This window comes from Rana temporaria, chromosome 8 (assembly GCF_905171775.1).
Source record: "Rana temporaria chromosome 8, aRanTem1.1, whole genome shotgun sequence".
Taxonomy (NCBI): domain Eukaryota; kingdom Metazoa; phylum Chordata; class Amphibia; order Anura; family Ranidae; genus Rana; species Rana temporaria.
In genome coordinates this window covers 157886130-157904480 of record NC_053496.1, presented here as the reverse complement: position 1 = coordinate 157904480, position 18351 = coordinate 157886130, and the positions used below count along the sequence as shown (strand labels likewise).

General features: G+C 40.5%; 1 protein-coding gene across 1 annotated transcript in view; it reads left to right on the top strand.

Moving 5' to 3' along the window:
• LOC120909269 (membrane-spanning 4-domains subfamily A member 8-like) overlaps positions 1 to 18351 on the top strand; it is a 160221-nt gene that overhangs the window by 29469 nt on the left and 112401 nt on the right. The window contains exons 2-3 of the mRNA XM_040321001.1: positions 7436 to 7583; positions 12433 to 12555. Coding sequence (XP_040176935.1) covers positions 7452 to 7583; positions 12433 to 12555 — 255 coding nt within the window. The 5' untranslated portion in view covers positions 7436 to 7451. The remainder of the gene's footprint in view (positions 1 to 7435; positions 7584 to 12432; positions 12556 to 18351) is intronic.

Sequence of the window (18351 nt, the reverse complement as noted above, 5' to 3'; positions counted from 1 at the left end):
TAATGACCTGAGATCAGGGGTGAGAGTTGGGATCGCCACTGATCTCACTTTCATAAAAGGACACCATAGCGTGAGTGATTTATTTTACAATTTTGGGCCAATATTGACTGGTATTTGGAACTGTTCATAATTCCCTCCAGCTGAAGAAAAAGAGCCTCAAAGCAAAATGCTACCACCACTATAGTTCACATGGGTATGGTTTTCTTTTGGTGATGTGCAGTGTTGTTTTTGCACCAAACATATCTTTTGTAATTATGGCCAAAATGTTTAACCTTGGTTTCACAAGACCATAACACATTTTCCCACATTCTTTTGGGAGAGTTCAGATGTGTTTTTGCAAAATTTAGCCGGGCTTGGATGTTTTTCTTTGTAAGAAAAGGCTTCAGTCTTAACACTCTACCCAATAGCCCAGACATATGAAGAATATGTGAGATTGTTGTCAAATGTACCACACAGCCAGTACTTACCACATATTCTTGCAGCTCCTTTGATGTTGCTCTAGACCTCTTGGCAGTCTCCCTGACTAGTTTTCTTCTCGTCTTTTCATCAATTTTGGAGGGAGGTCCAGTTATTGGTAATGTCACTGTTGTGCCATATTTTCTCCACTTGATGATGAGTGTCTTCACTGTGTTCCATGGTATATCTAATGCCATGGAAATTCTTTTGTACCCTTCTCCGCACTGATACAGTTTAACAATGAGATATTTCGGATGCTTTGGAAGCTCTCTGCGGACCATGGCTTTTTCTGTAGGATGCGACTAAGAAAATGTCAGGAAAGACCTACTAGAACAGCTGAACTTTATTTCGGGTCAATCAGAAGCACTTGGCAGGGTGTGCACTGATTCCTATTTAACAGGAGTTTGACTGTGATTGCTTAATTCTGAACAGAGCTAAAATAGCGCTTGTAAAGCGCCTGAAAGAAGCCTCATCTGCAATCCCAGTGTGAAAGGCCGTGTGCTTTCACATTGAGGTGCTGTGCTTTACGAGCGGTAAATACACTGCTCCTAAAGCACACCTTCCCATTAAAATCAATGGGAAGTGCCTTGGCAGCTGCGCTTTTAACCCTTTGTTCGGCCACTAAAAAGTGTCCCACTAGCGCCAAAAAAACGCAGGTAAAGGGCCGCTAGTTTAAGCGCCGCTTTACCAACATTTTTCCGGGTGCTGGCAGTGTGAATGGGCTCTAAGAGGGTGTGCACAAGTATGCAACCACAATATTTTATTTTCACTCCACCCCTAAAAGATTTAATTTTTTTTTTTAATTGAGTTGTACAGTTTATTGGTCACATTAACCGCTTGCCGACCAGCCGCCGCAGTTATACAGCGGCAGGTCGGCTCGGCTGCGCGAGATCACGTAATATTACGTCATCTCGCGAATCAGCCAATAGGGTCCCGACGCGCGTGCCCGGCGGGTGCGATCACCGCTGGGCACCCGCGATCGCTTGTTACAGAGCGAGAACCCGGGAGCTGTGTGTGTAAACACACAGCTTCCGGTACTGTCAGGTGGAGAAATGCCTGATCATCTGTTCATACAATGTATGAACAGCGATCAGTCATTTCCACAAGTCAGTCCCACCCCCCCTTCAGTTAGAACACACACAGGGAACATAATTAACCCCTTCCTCGCCCCCTAGTGTTAACCCCTTTCCTGCCAGTGACATTTTTATAGTAATCAATGCATTTTTATAGCACTGATCGCTATAAAAATGCCAATAGTCTCAAAAATGTGTCAAAAGTGTCCGCCATAAGGTCGCAGTACCGATAAAAATCGCTGATCGCCGCCATTACTAGTAAAAAAAAATATTAATAAAAATGCCATAAAACTATGCCCTATTTTGTAGACGCTATAACTTTTGCGCAAACCAATCAATAAACGCTTATTGCGATTTTTTTACGAAAAATATGTAGAAGAATACGTATCGGCCTAAACTGAGGGAAAAAAATTGTTTATATATTTTTGGGGATATTTATTACAGCAAAAAGTAAAAAATATTCTCTTTTTTTTCAAAATTGTCGCTCTATTTTTGTTTATAGCGCAAAAACTAAAAACCACAGAGGTGATCAAATACCACCAAAAGAAAGCTCTATTTGTGGGAAAAAAAGGACGCCAATTTTGTTTGGGAGCCACATCACACAACTGCGCAATTGTCAGTTAAAGCAACGCAGTGCCGAATGGCAAAAAGTGGCCCGGTCATTGACCAGCAATATAGTCCGGGGCTGAAGTGGTTGAAGATGGAAAAAGTTTTGAAATTATTTATCTTTGTCTCATTTTTTTACATCACAGAAACCTGACATTATAACAGGGGTGTGTAGACTTCTTATATCCACTGTATGGTATCTTCCCAAAAATCGTATTATTTGTACCAAAATTAGATTAACTTACCGTATTTATCGGCGTATAACATGCATTTTTCTTCCCCTTAAAATCAGGGGAAATCGTGGGTGCGTGTTATATGCCGATCCATACTGTAGGAGGGAAGAGGAGCGAGCGCCGCTGAATTACATAGAGCCGCGATCTCCTGTGTACCTGGCGCTCCGTCACGCACAGCCACGCCTCCTGGCCCCGCATTGGGCCACTGTTCTGTCTATCATTTGATCAGGGCCAGGAGGCGTGGTTGTGCGTGATGGAGCAATGGGTACACAGGAGATGGCGGCTCTATGTAAATTCAGCAGTCATCGCAGCCCTGTGACGGCGCCTATACGATCCCCTATTCATCTGGGACGTGGAGAGCTGTAGGAGTGCCGGTTATAATACAGACCCAGCCGTTCTGCATGAAAACATTGCAGAGTATCTCTGAGTACCTTGCAAAGTGCTTCCATGTGTTTCCAATTGTGGCCATGAAAAATTGAAGATATGTCCTAAGGACTTTGCAAATCACAGCCATAGAGGAGGAGAGCGAAAGGCAGTCTGCCGGAACAGCATATGGATGTGGTAATGTAGGGACATTGCTCTGCTTTATGCTTGCCACTTGATACATTACACTGAACTGTTAAACATTCTTGTTTTGCATGCCTTTTCGACATGTTATTTATAGTGCCACTCAGATGCATCCTCTTGTCACTGTCAGCATTATAGGGCAAATTGGCCATTATGAATATACCCTGCATAGAGTATGAGCAATTTTTATCTTGTATATTTTTGACTAAATAAATTTGACTACATTTCGTCAACGACCCATTATTGCCTTCTGCAGCCTAAGTAGTCGTCTTTTCTTTTAATTTCTTTTATATAACCTTTTGTGAGTAAATTCAGCGGCGCTCACTCCTCCTCTTCCCTCGGAGACAGAAGGGATAATTTGACACTGGCGAAGGCTGCAATGAAAGGAAAGGTGAGACTGCAGATGGGCATTGAACAGGCTGCATTGTTGGTCAATTTATAGGCTGCAGATGGGCACTGAGCAGGGTGCATTGATGAGCAGTGACCCTAATTTTGCTTCACAAGTTCTTTATTTAAAATGTACGTTTTTTCCCTTAAAAACTTCCCTCCTAAAATTGGGGTGCATGTTATACGCCTGTGCGTGTTATACGCCGATAAGTACGGTATATAGTTTACATTGTGATGTGAAGTATATCACAGTGTACCTGGCAAACAGAACGAGGTGAAACAAAACATGCACAACATTTTGAGGGTCATCAAAGGCCAATGGAGAAAGGAGCTATTCATGCTTAACCTCTTGACAACCAAGGACGTCCCTGGGACGTCCTCGACTTTGTGCGGTCATATCTGAATGATGCCTGCAGCAACAGGCATCATTCAGATATCACCATCTTCAGCCACCGATTCTCTGCATGATAAGAACAATCAAAGCGGCAGTTCTGCCGCTTGATCGTTCTTATAGGCAGCGGGAGGGGACGTCCCCCCTCCCGCCGCCATCCGGTGCTTCTCCGTGCTCTCCCGTGCCATCAGGGGGCCCGGAGAGCGAATCGGTCAGTGCTGCCTGGAAAGCATAGAGATGACTGGTAACCAGTTGGTCACCAGTTATCTCTATGAACGTCGGAGGCCCGGGTGCGACGTTATGACGTCACGCCCGGTACCCGGAAGTAAACAAAGCCGCAATCGCGGCTGTCAGCATGTGATCGGTGATTTTTCCACTGATTTCATTCTTGAAACCTGGAGGAGAGATGTGGGGTCTTATTGACCCCACATCTCTCCATAAAGAGGACCTGTCACACTGATTCCTATTACAAGGGATGTTTACATTCCTTGTAATAGGAATAAAAGGAATAAAAAAAAATATGTAAAAATAAGTGTAAAAATTTAAAAAACTAAGTAAAAAAAATGTTTTTTTAAAACGCCCCTGTCACCGTTATCTCACGCGCAGAAGCGAACATGCATGCAAGTCCCGCCCACATATGTAAACACGGTTCAAACCCCACATGTGAGGTATCGTCACGTGCGTTAGCACGTGTGCAACAATTCTAGCACTAGACCTCCTCTGTAACTTGAAAATAGTAACCTGTAAAAAATGTTAAAGCGTGCCTATGGAGATTTTTAAGTACCGAAGTTTGGCGCCATTCCATGAGTGTGCGCAATTTTAAAGCGTGACATGTTAGGTATCTATTTACTCGGCGTAACATCCTCTTTCACATTATACAAAAAAACTGGACTAACTTTACTGTTTTTTCATTTTTTAATTCATGAAACCGTTTTTTTTTCCCAAAAAAAGGCGTTTGAAAAATGATTGCGCAAATACTGTGCGAGAAAAAAAAGTTGCAATGACCGCCATTTTATTCCCTAGGGTGTCTGCTAAAATAAAATATATAATGTTTGGGGGTTCTGATTAATTTTCTAGCAAAAAAAAATCGATTTTTACATGAAGGAGAGAAGTGCCAAAATAGGCCCAGTTGTCTAGTGGTTAAATTGAGTGCACATATGTCCATTGAATTTACTGTATATGTATTTATATAAGACGTTCATATCCCCCTTCTATCACATTTTATCTTGGGGATTATCCTAAATCCAGCAAACCTTTGCTTATAATTCAGTACTAGTAAAAGGGAAACCAGCCACACTCCCAATTTAAAGCCATGTTTGAAGGTTTTCTGACTGGTCCAGTGCAAAACAGATCAGATGTCCTCTGATGTGTTCCACTCATACTGAGCTTATTTATAGAGTATATACAGTACATAGAAGCTATGAATAAACTCAATCTATATATATAAAACTCAACGTGTGTGTGTGTGTATGTATGTTCCAGCATCACGTCCAAACGGCTAAAGATATTAACATGAAACTTGGCACACATGTTACTTATATGTCAGCAACAAACATAGGATAGGTGGTTTAACCCTTACCCACCCCCATTTGCCATGGTCGGGGTTTTCCTTTAAAGTCCCATTCAACTCTATGGGAAATACATGTTACTTCATAACTTCCAAACGGCTGTAGATATTTCGATAACACTTGGTCACATGTTACTTATATGTCCACTTAAACTATAGGATAGTTAATTTATCCCTTAACTCCCCCCATTTGTGAGGGTCGGGGTTTTTGTTTAAAGTCCCATGCAAATCAATGGGAAATGTATGTTCCCACATAACTTCTGTACGCCTGGAGATATTTCAATAATACCTGGTACACATATTACTTATATGCCAAATAAAAATATATGACAGTTAAATTAACCCTTACCTACACCCTTATATAAAAGATGGGTATATTTATATTGCTATGATTTTCCTCCCCAAAAGATTAAGATAGGAAGACCGGGCAAGCCGGGTATTCAGCTAGTTAGTCATAAATGGAGCAGAGGGTGGAGTTCAGGTTGTCTGTCTCTCACTGGACCATTTAATAATAAATTATGGCTTTTAATTTGAAGTATGGCTTCTTTTTTTTTCTTATTGGAACTGAAGTTGAACCACTGGGGAGCCAGCATGCAGACTGGAAGGTATGGGTATAAGCAGGACCACCATCAGGGGGTACAGGCATTACACCTGTAGGGGCCCGAAGGTCCCCAGGGGCCCAGCTGGCCCCCTCCCATTTTTTAAATTAATTAATTAATTTATTTTTTTGCATTACACCTGTAATGTCCTGTACACATGATAGGAATTTCCTATTGGCTAAAATCTGATGGAATTTTCTGTCAGAATTCCATTCAAGCTGTCTTCCATCAGTCTTGCATACAAACTGTCAGACTAAATTCCGACCGTCCAAAGCGCGGTGAAGTAAAACACTACGATGAGCCGAGAAAAATTAGGTTCAATGCTTCTGAGCATGCGTCGACTTGATTCTGAGCATGCGTGGGTTTTTTCTCCGACGGAGTTCCACACAGACGATCGTAATTTCCCATAGGATTTTTTTCCATCAGAAAAATTTAAAACATGTTCTATTTCTAAAATCCTACGGGAAAAAGTCTGATGGGCCCACACACGATAGGAATTTCTGATGAAAAAATTCCATCAGACTTTTTTCATCAGAAATTCCTATCATGTGTACAAGGCATAAGGGGCCCAATGGTCCACAGGGCCCCTTACAGGCTCGGCTGGTCCCCCTCCCTTTTTTTATTTATTTATTTTTTGCATTACACCTGTAAGGGCCTGGGGGCCCGTCTGGCCCCCTCCTGTTTTTTTTATTTATTTTTTTGCATTACACCTGTAAGGGGCCCAATGGTCACCAGGGCCCCTTACAGGCTGGCCGCCCCCCCCCCTCCCGTTTTTTTTGCATTACACCTGTAAGGGCCCAGAGGGCATCAGGAGAGACGGGATTACACTTGTTTTTTTATTTATTATTCGTCAGCACCCCCCCGGTTCTTTGCTCCAGGGGGGCCCTGCCTAAAGCTATGTAAGGGGCCCCAAAACTTGTGATGGCTGCCCTGGGTATAAGCATTTGTAGTGGAGCACAATACCTTTAGTTATAACCATAGCCAAGTTTCTCCATGCCACCTAATAATTTCGCCACCCACCCTCCTTAGTTTTTGGAAAATCAATATTGTGAACCGGTGCCCAAAATTAAACAGATAAGTTAAGGCAAAAGAAATGCAGAGGATATTAAGAGGAATCAGAAGACTTTTTGTATTTGTGGAAACAAGAAACCATGTATGGGGACATCCTACACATGACAACGTTGTCATATATGTTTTAAAACTAGGGGGAAGCTGATTTTATATTTAGTACATTTTTTTAATATTTGAATAAGGTATATTTATGTAATTAAAAGCTCTGTGATCCTTTATCTGACCATCTTTTCTGTGGTTCTGTCCCGCAATTGTCTTTTAAACAAGAAACCATCCCTCTTTCCTCTTGGTTGTTTGTTGGTTACTACTGTTAAATTTGTTGAGATTATAAACTGTAGGAAATCTTTACACTGAAAATAGTTTGCCTCTTTTAAATTTTTTTTTTTTTTGCACATCCACCCGGAGGTCCAGAACCTGTTAGAGAACAGAAGTTGTTACTATTTATACTTAACATCATTTAAGAAGTGGCTTTAACTTTTCATCAGGTCCAGACTCCAGAATATGGATTTCCTGGTGTCTCCGCCATGTGGACCTGTGTTTGGGGTTCAGCAGAAACACAACATTCTCCCAGTGGTTCCTTGTAACCAAGAATTTTACAAGATCTTCCTAAAGGGACACCTTAAAGTTCTTGGGGTGAGTAATTATTAGGTCATGGATTCTTAAAAACAAAATAAGAATTGTATTGGTATTTGATATGATAAGTTTGTAAGTCAAATGGAACCAATGCAATGATTTCCTTTCATGATGACCCACCGGCAATGCATATTCACCTTTCCTTCACGCTCTTATTAAGCCAGACGAGCAAACAAATACCCACTGCTTATGAGTATGAGGAGCAGGTCACCTCACTTGGTGATTTGGTGATTTGCACCTTAGGTAGTAAATGCTGACATGATGGAGTGGGATGGAGTCACTATATCTGCGTCAAGTCGTGACTTTTTAAGCTCCCTCTCTACCTTCCTGCTGGGCAAGCAGTGCAGTGGCAAAGTGGATATTGTCCCTTTAATAGCCTCACTACTGTTATCACAAAAATAGGAAAACAGATAGTGGAAAAATAAAACCATACATAATGACTTTTATAGGTTGGACTTAATAGACTTGTGTCTTTTTTCAACCTCACCTACTATGTAACCATATGATCAAAAACACAAAATAGAAATGACACAAAACAAATAACTCTAAATGAAACTCTCCAAAAAAGTAGATTTTTTATTCAAACTCTGCCCAAGCAGCACAATGAGCAAACTGAGAATTTCTGAACTTTCTTAGACAGCAAAACCAGTAATTTCCCAGCAAAATCAATTTTGCCTAAATCACAATCGCAATGTGCAGCGGTTGGGACAGGCAGCAGAGTCGTGAATCTAAGTCAGCCAGCACTGCATAATGCTGCTGCCCGCCGAGAGGTCCCTGAAGACTGGAGGAGTTAGGGCTCAGGAGGAGACACAGTGAAGATGCTCTGGCTGCTCTCGCTGGGTGCTGCTGCCACAGCCGGAGAAGGAGAGTTGGTTGGTGGACTCGGAGCGCAGGCCAGCACTGGGTAACGGCCTTGATCCTCATGGCCTCGCTCTGAGACTCTGCGAATGTGACGTCACTGGTTGCTAGACGCCAGGCGGGACAGCCCTAGCAAACAGTTTAGCAATTGTCTATTACGGTGGCTGTGTGTCCTCATTTCATTTCGAATTTTTTTTATTTTTCATTTTCGAAATTTCGAAAAATAAAAAATTCCAAAATTCGAAAATGAAAAATTTGAAATTTCGAAAAATTACAAATTCCAAAATTCGAAAATGAAAAATTTTAAATTTCGAAAAAGAAAAATAAAAAAAATGCAATATTTTTAAATATTGCATTTTTTTTGAAAAATGAATGAAAATGAAAAATTCCAAAATTCGAAAATTCGAAAATTAAAAATTCGTAAATTCGAAAAAAAAATCGAAAATCGAAAAAGAAAAATTTCAAAAATCCAATATTTAAAAATTCGAAATTTTCGAAATTTCCGAAAAAAAACGAAAGAAACGAAAATGAATTTTTTTTGGGAAAATTCAAACAATTCGGAAAATTTCAGAAATGAAAAAATTCCACAATTTCGAAAATTTCACAATTTCTAAAATTTCACAATTTCTAAAATCCTGATTTTTTTAATTTTCGAATTTTAATTTTTTTTATTTTTCATTTTCGAAATTTCGAAAAATGAAAAATTCGAAAATTCGAAAATGAAAAATTTGAAATTTCGAAAAAGAAAAATTAAAAAAATTCAATATTTAAAAATTCGAAAATGAAAAATTCGAAAATTCGAAAATTCGAAAATTAAAAATTCGTAAATTCGAAATTTCGAAAAAATTTTGAAAATTCGAAAAAAAAATCAAAAATCGAAAAAGAAAAATTTCAAAGATCCAATATTTAAAAATTCGAAAATGAAAAATTGTGGAATTTCGAAAATTGGAAAAATAAAAAATTCGAAAATTGAAAATTTCGAAATTCGAAAGTAAAAAATTGAAAAATTCGAAATTTTAAAAATCGAAAATGGAAAAATTCGACATTTCTAGAATTTAAAAAAAAGAAAATTTTTCGTATTTCCGAATTTCCGAAAATTCGAAATTGAAAATTCGTAAATTTAAAAATTCGGGAAAAATTTAGAAAATTCGAAAAAAAAACGAAAATTCTAAAATTCGAAATTTAAAAAAAAATGAAAAATTCGAAATTTCTAAAATTGAAAAAATCGAAAATAAAAAATGAAAAATTCGAAATTTCTAAAATTAGGGATTTTTAAAATTAAAAATAAAAACGAAAATTTTTCGTATGTTCGAATGTCCGAAAATCCGAATTTCCGAAATCCGGAAATACGAAAATGCGGAAATTAAAAATTCCGAAATTCGGAAATTAAAAAATTCGGAAAATCGAAATTTCAGAAGTCCGAAAATTCGAAAATTGAAAAATTCGTAAATACGAAAATTCGGAAATTCGTAAATTCGATTTTTCTGAAATCCGAAAATTCGGAAATAAAAAATTTGTGAAAACGAAAATTCGAAATTAACGAATTTCCGAATTTTCGTTAAAAAACGAATTGGAAACTAAACGAATTGCACATGTCTACTGATCATCTTACAGCACACGTATTGAATTGATTAGATCTCTGCAGACATTTTCATTGTGGTTAATTATATTAATGAACACTTGTCTATAAGTTATACTTAATTTTCGAAATTTCCGAAAAAAAACGAAAGAAACGAAAATGAATTTTTTTTGGGAAAATTCAAACAATTCGGAAAATTTCAGAAATGAAAAAATTCCACAATTTCGAAAATTTCACAATTTCGAAAATTTCACAATTTCTAAAATCCTGATTTTTTTAATTTTCGAATTTTAATTTTTTTTATTTTTCATTTTCGAAATTTCGAAAAATGAAAAATTCGAAAATTCGAAAATGAAAAATTTGAAATTTCGAAAAAGAAAAATTAAAAAAATTCAATATTTAAAAATTCGAAAATGAAAAATTCGAAAATTCGAAAATTCGAAAATTAAAAATTCGTAAATTCGAAATTTCGAAAAAATTTTGAAAATTCGAAAAAAAAATCAAAAATCGAAAAAGAAAAATTTCAAAGATCCAATATTTAAAAATTCGAAAATGAAAAATTGTGGAATTTCGAAAATTGGAAAAATAAAAAATTCGAAAATTGAAAATTTCGAAATTCGAAAGTAAAAAATTGAAAAATTCGAAATTTTAAAAATCGAAAATGGAAAAATTCGACATTTCTAGAATTTAAAAAAAAGAAAATTTTTCGTATTTCCGAATTTCCGAAAATTCGAAATTGAAAATTCGTAAATTTAAAAATTCGGGAAAAATTTAGAAAATTCGAAAAAAAAACGAAAATTCTAAAATTCGAAATTTAAAAAAAAATGAAAAATTCGAAATTTCTAAAATTGAAAAAATCGAAAATAAAAAATGAAAAATTCGAAATTTCTAAAATTAGGGATTTTTAAAATTAAAAATAAAAACGAAAATGTTTCGTATGTTCGAATGTCCGAAAATCCGAATTTCCGAAATCCGGAAATACGAAAATGCGGAAATTAAAAATTCCGAAATTCGGAAATTAAAAAATTCGGAAAATCGAAATTTCAGAAGTCCGAAAATTCGAAAATTGAAAAATTCGTAAATACGAAAATTCGGAAATTCGTAAATTCGATTTTTCTGAAATCCGAAAATTCGGAAATAAAAAATTTGTGAAAACGAAAATTCGAAATTAACGAATTTCCGAATTTTCGTTAAAAAACGAATTGGAAACTAAACGAATTGCACATGTCTACTGATCATCTTACAGCACACGTATTGAATTGATTAGATCTCTGCAGACATTTTCATTGTGGTTAATTATATTAATGAACACTTGTCTATAAGTTATACTGGCTGAAAGTGTCTGGAACTGCCATTTCTGATCCCCTTTTGAAAAGGCTACTTGCCAGGCCTTAATACTTGTGATGCTGTAAATGAGTGTCAGAATTCCTTGTATCTATACTTGATCTGGGTCAATAACCCAGAAGTGTTGCTGCTAAAGCATCACCTTTTCAGGACAGCGCGAATTACAACATCAATGCCCCACCATTCTTATTTGATTTCATATACCTATGTAACTACTGTTCATGCAGGCATGACGTCAGGTATAAGGGTGGGGCATGCACTTTGGTATTGCCTTGAGTGGCAGAGTACCTTGTCCTAAAACCACCAATAGAAGTTTGCATCATGGGCCATGTCACCCTCATGATAACAGTGTATGTTTTTACCACTTCACTTGAAAAAAATCAGATTATCCCTGATACCTAACTTTTAGCTGGTCCAGTTCTTGTAAACCACTTCAATTATAATGTTTTATCATTATTTTCATTTGTCTATATAGCTCTTAATACTGTACTCTGAGACCCTTTACCAAGAACACCAAATTATATTTAGTCTCATGCCGCGTACACATGACCGTTTTTAATGTCACAGAAAAAAGGACATTTTTCTCGACGTGATTCTTGTCAAGCCTGCCTTGCATACACACAATCGTGAAAAAAAAATGCTCGAGCAAAGCACGGTGACGTACAACAATATAAAGGGGAAGTTCCATTCGATTAGCGACACCCTTTGGGCTGATTATGCAAATGTCCCCGTCGTTAAAGCCTACACACGACCGTTTTTCAAGACGTGAAAAACGACGAGAAAAAATAGAGCATGTTCTAAATTTTGAATGCCCATTTTCACATTGAGAAAAATGCTCTGGAGCCTACACACAGTTGTTTTTAATGTCCAATTAAAAAATTGCATTTTTCTCGTCATGAAAAATGGTTGTGTGTACACGGCATTAGAAACTGATTCTTGAATAGTCACTGGCATACTGAGCCACATTAGACCTAGGAACTTAAACACAATTTTTTTTAAATATTATTACTTTAGATATCACTGGAGTATTTGGCATTTTTTATAATTTAAACGTATTATTAATTTTAGGCTGTCCAGATAACACTGGTGCTCCTGCATTGGTCCCTGGGGGCTGTGCTCTCATCCTCATCTTCAGAAGACTTGATTTCTAGAACTGCAAACAGTGGAATTCCATACTGGGCTTCAGTGGTAGTGAGTAAATTCTTTACAGCATTATTGGTTAATAGATACTTCTGTTGTTCCAGTGGTAACTAAACTGCTCAATGTTATAAAAACTTGATTGTCTATTGATAATTATGCAAATGTTTATTTTAGTGCACATTAGTGCAAGGCACATTTTTGGATGAACGGCGGTGTGTTGCAGTGCCATTCATTTTGAATAGCTCTAACACACAATTTACAGTATAGGACAAATCACTGCAGCAGACCACAATGAGTGCACATGCTGGCATTTGTAGTGTGCGGTGTTGTAAAAAATAGTGCACATACATTTTTTCATGCATTGAGACTTATTACTTATTTAAAGTCAATTGGACACCTTAACCTAATGCGCCTCAATGCAGATTTTTTTTCTTAATTAACATATGTGTTAATGCACATGGGAAGTAGAGAAGTAGTGAATGGGCCCTTGGGCCCTTGCACCCTTAACAAATTGATAAACCTTTTTTATCAAACTGTGCTTTATTACTAAATGTAATCATCTGTGAGCCTGCATACTAAACTTCTTTCTGAAATAGTCTTTAGGCCACTACCACAAAAGCTAGATGGTCCTAGGATATTCTAGACCATTCTGCAGAGTGATTTCTTCTCCTCACATTTCTCCATGTTTATCTCCTCTAGCGACAGACTCTAGGCTCCCATACCTGTTTAATATGCTATATGGAAATGGGTGCTGGATTAAACTCTATGGAGGTCTCTAGGCAGTTGAAACATTGCCCGTCCCCGCAGGTTTTTGAAGGTTTTTAACGTGCGAATGCTCTAGTGGGATAACAATGAACTAAGTAGTGTGCACATTGGCCGCTAGATGGAGATGACCACGGATACTGCACATTACATATACATTGGTTGCACCAACATTTTTAATAAACTAACGGCTGAAAGAAGATGAGCTTTTAAGAGACAAATTGAAATGTGAACTTGATGTCTGGTTTACGTACTTTGGGCCAGATTCAGATACAATGGCGTATCTTTAGTTGGGCGTAGCGTATCCTATTTACGCTACGCCGCCACAACTTAGACAGGCAAGTGCAGTATTCACAAAGCACTTGCTCCGTAAGTTGCAGCGGCGTAGTGTAAATGGGCCGGCGTAAGCCCGCGTAATTCAAAGTAGGCTGGTAGGGGGTGTGTTGTATGAAAATGAATCGCGACCCCACGTAAATGACGCGCCTAACGAATGGCGCATGCGCGCATGCTCAGTATCACGTCAATGCTTAGTCGACGTGAACGTAACCTACGCCCATCCCCATTCACGTACGACTTACGCAAACGACGTAAAATACGACGATGTTCCGACGTTTCCGACGTTCATACCTTAACATGACTTACCCCTGCTTTATGAGGGGTAAAGTTACGCTGGTCGTACGCCTTACGTATACAGCGTATTTTAATAAGCCGGGCGCAAGTACGTTCATGAATCGGCGTATCTAGCTCATTTGCATATTCGATGCTGAAATATACGGAAGCGCCCCTAGTGGCCAGCGTAAATATGCACCCCAAGATACGACAGTGTAGGAGAATTACGCCGCTCATATCTTGGCAACAGTGAGGCGTATCTGATTCTATGAATCAGTCGCAAAGATACGACGGCGCACATTCGGACTTACGACGGCGTACGTGGAGATACACCGTCGTAAGTCCTTTGTGAATCTGGGCCTTTAAGTTGTTATTGGGTATATTACATTATACAGTATTTTCTCTATGGAGTCTTTAATGCAAAGTTTTTATTTCTTTGAGTTGATTTCTTTTGTATCTTTCATAAACAATCTAACAAAGCTTCACTGTAAATTTCTTTCAATATCAAATCAATATTATTTTGATCCATTATTGCGGGGCCCTTAAATAGGGTGGGGCCCATAGGCTGGTGCCTGCTCGGCCTATTTGGTAATCCGGCTCTGGGGAGACTCATATCATTCTATATGGTCTTGCCCAAGCTTGAAGCCTTTCTGGTCTGCACTTATAGCCTGTATTGCTGATAATCTCTCAATACCCAATATATGCAATCATACTCTTTGCCTCCTAGGTGTGTGGTTTGGACAATCACAGCGTGCAAAAAACGGAGAGCCATAATTGGCCAAAGCCAGGGTAGCTTTGGCCAATTATGTCTCAGGGGGTTTAGTACACGCCCCACACTATATAAGGCCGCCTCCATGGCGCCCTTGTGTAGTGTGTTGCAGTGGTTAAAGACAGACAGAGAGAAAGAGACAGTGTCATTTATTTTGAGTTAGATAGAGCAGGCAGGCAGGCGAGTCTGTTACAGTTACAGTGTGTAGAGGATATATATGCATCCCAGGTGTTGTATATATATTTATACAATGTATTGAGTTTAGCTATACCAGTTCCTGTATGTTCCTGGTGATTGTGCTAGCTACAGTATTTTCACTTGGTGTAATGTGTCCTTTGCACAGTGTGCACCTAAAGCTACGTGAATACAATTGCTGGTGTTTTTGTATTAATACCACAGGCAGAGATCAGCAAGTATTTTCACTTGGTGTACTGTGTTATCTGCACAGTGTGCACCTAAAGCTACGTGAATACAATTGCTGGTGTTCTCATATTAATACCACAGGCAGTGATCAGCAAGTATTTTCACTTGGTGTACTGTGTCCTCTGCACAGTGTGCACCTAAAGCTACGTGAATACAATCGCTGGTGTTCTCATATTAATACCACAGACAGTGATCAGCAAGTATTTTCACTTGGTGTAGTGTCTGATCTGCACAGTGTGCACCTAACGCTACGGGAATACAATTGCTGGTGTTCTCATATTAATACCACAGGGATCTGCAAGTATTTTCACTTGGTGTAGTGTCTGATCTGCACAGTGTGCACCTAACGCTACGGGAATACAATTGCTGGTGTTCTCATATTAATACCACAGGCAGGGATCTGCAAGCATTTTCACTTGGTGTAGTGTCTCATCTGCACAGTGTGCACCTAAAGCTATGTGAATACAATTGCTGGTGTTCTCATATTAATACCACAGGCAGGGATCTGCAAGTATTTTCACTTGGTGTAGTGTCTCATGTGCACAGTGTGCAACCTAAAGCTACGTGAATACAATTGCTAGTGTTCTCATATTAATACCACAGGCAGTGATCAGCAAGTATTGTCAGTATTTGTGCAGCTACATCTCCCTGCAGGCCATTGCTATGTCTGGAAGGACAACAAGGAGAGGCAGAGAGTCACGAGCCGATAAAAGAGAGCAAGCAAGCTCTGTGTCAAGAGGCAACAGTGCTGGTCGTGGACACGGTGCATCCTCAGCAGCACGTGGCCGTGGGATACACTCGTCCTTTTTTCGGCAGCTGGCCATGTTGAGCTGCAACATGCCGAACACTTGGTAGAGTGGATGACCAAGCCGTCCTCATCCTCCTCATCCTCCTCATTCTCTCTCACCCAGGCTCAGGGTACTTTGTCTGGCAAAGCAACTGCCAACACGACCTCTTCTCTCTGCTCAATGGCATCAGTCACTCCTTCTCTAGCCCCACCATGTACTGAGGAGTCCCCCGAACTGTTTGACCACAGTGTTGGGTACATGCTGCAGGAGGATGTGCAGCGTTTTGAAGGCTCCGATGATGGTACCCAGCTAGAGGAAGGCAGTAACGTGAGCCCAGAGAGAGGGGGTGGGCCTTTTTTGAGACGAGTGCATCAGATCGCACCACTGCTATTTGCAACATATGTCACAAGCGTATCTTGCATGGCCAAAACATCACCCGCTTGGGCACCACATGCTTGACCAGGCATATGTCGACCTGCCATGCAGTTTGTTGGCAAGCGTACCTCAAAGACCCACACCAAAGAACAAAGCAGATCTCTCCTTGCTCCTCATCAGCTGGGATCTCCAACCCCACTATACCTTCAGTCCTCTCTGAAGCCTCCACTGATAGGACTAAAGGTGTAGAATTAGGTGTGTCACAGCCAAGTACTTGCGGGCAATCTACTATCGGTACACCAACGTCAGATTGTACCAGGCAAATTTCTTTGCCCCAGCTGCTGCAGCGCCGAAAGAAGTTCGCTCCCAGCCATCCACATGCCCAGCGGTTGAATGCTAGCTTAGCCAAATTGCTAGCACTTCAACTGCTGCCTTTTCAGTTGGTAGACACTGCCCCCTTCCGTGAGTTTGTGGAATGTGCAGTACCTCAGTGGCAGGTTCCCAAACGCCACTTTTTCTCACGGAAGGTGATTCCGGCTCTATAACGGCATGTGGAAGGCAATGTCCATGCCTCGCTGGACAGGGTGGTCAGTGGTAAAGTGCATATTACCACTAACTCATTGTCCAGCAGGCATGGACAGGGACGTTACCTGTCTTTCACGGCGCATTGGGTGACTCTGATGGCAGCTGGGAAGGATGCAGGACAAGGTACAGTAGTGTTAGAGGTTGTTCTGCCACCACGCCTCCAAAATGCTACTACTGGTGATTGTGACACACCTCTCTCCTCCACCCCCTCCTCTTCTTCCTCTGTGGCCTCCGTAGGCGTTCAAGGGGCTACACAGGTACAAAGGCAAAAAATATGCCATGCGGTGCTTGAGCTGGTGTGCTTAGTTGACAGGAGCCATACTGGGGCAGAGGTTCTGTCAGCTCTGCAGAAGCAGGCTCAAAGGTGGTTGACGCCAATGCCAGCTTAAGCCAGGAACGGTGGTTTGCGACAATGGCACCAACCTCCTCTCCGCCCTCCGACAGGGACAACTGACCCATGTGCCCTGTTTTGCTCATGTCCTTAACTTGGTGGTGCAGCAGTTCTTGGGTAGGTACCTGGGCTTACAGGATGTCCTGAAGCAGGCCAGGAAACTCTGTGTTCATTTCCGATGGTCATATAATGCCAGTGCTCGGCTGGCTGACCTCCAAAAGGAATACAACCTGCCCAAGAACCGCCTAATCTGTGACATGCCCACCAGGTGGAACTTTACATTGGCACATGCTGCAAAGGGCCATCAATGAGTATCTGTGCCAATATGGCACCAGGACAGGGTCAGGGGAGCTTGTTTTTCCCCCCACGCCAGTGGGCCATGATCAGGAATGCATGCACTGCCCTTTCACCATTTAAGGAGGCCCCGAGGATGGTGAGCAGTGACAGTGCATGCATCAGTAACACTTTCCCTCTTATCCACCTGTTGGAGCACACGCTACGTGGAATAACGGACAGGGCACTTGAGGCAGAACAGAGGGAGGAAGAGGAGGACTTCCTTACCTCTCAAGGCCCCCTTTATCCAGACAGTGTTCCTGCTTGCCCCCCTATCACACAGGAAGAGGAGGAGGAGGATTGTGTCAGCATGGAGGTGGAGCCTAGCACTGAGCATCAGCAGCAGTCTTCAAGGGATCAATTACAGTCCCAAGAAACCCATGGACTTGTACGTGGCTGGGAGGCGATGGCTGTGGATCATGTCGTCCTCAGTGACTCAGAGGACTGAATGCCTCAGTAAACCTACGCTGCATGGCCTCCCTGATCTTGCAAAGCCTGCGGAAGTATCCTCGTATTCGTGCTATCAAGGAGCGAGAGATCATTCCTGGCTGGCAACCCTCCTTGATCCACGTTACAAGGGTAAGGTTGCGGACCTTATCTTGCAGCGCAGAGGGAGCAGAAGATGAAACATCTTTGGGAGGTCTGGCAGAGAGGTCTGTGCAACGCGTTCCCAGAGACTGGGAGGTTAAAAAAAATCCTGGTCCTGGACAATGTGTTGCTGTGGCTTTGGTCAGTCAAAGAAGGAGCGGTGGAGAAGGTTGGCCATCTGACCGATGCGTTCAGACATTTTTTTATTCCGCAGCCCCAAGGTA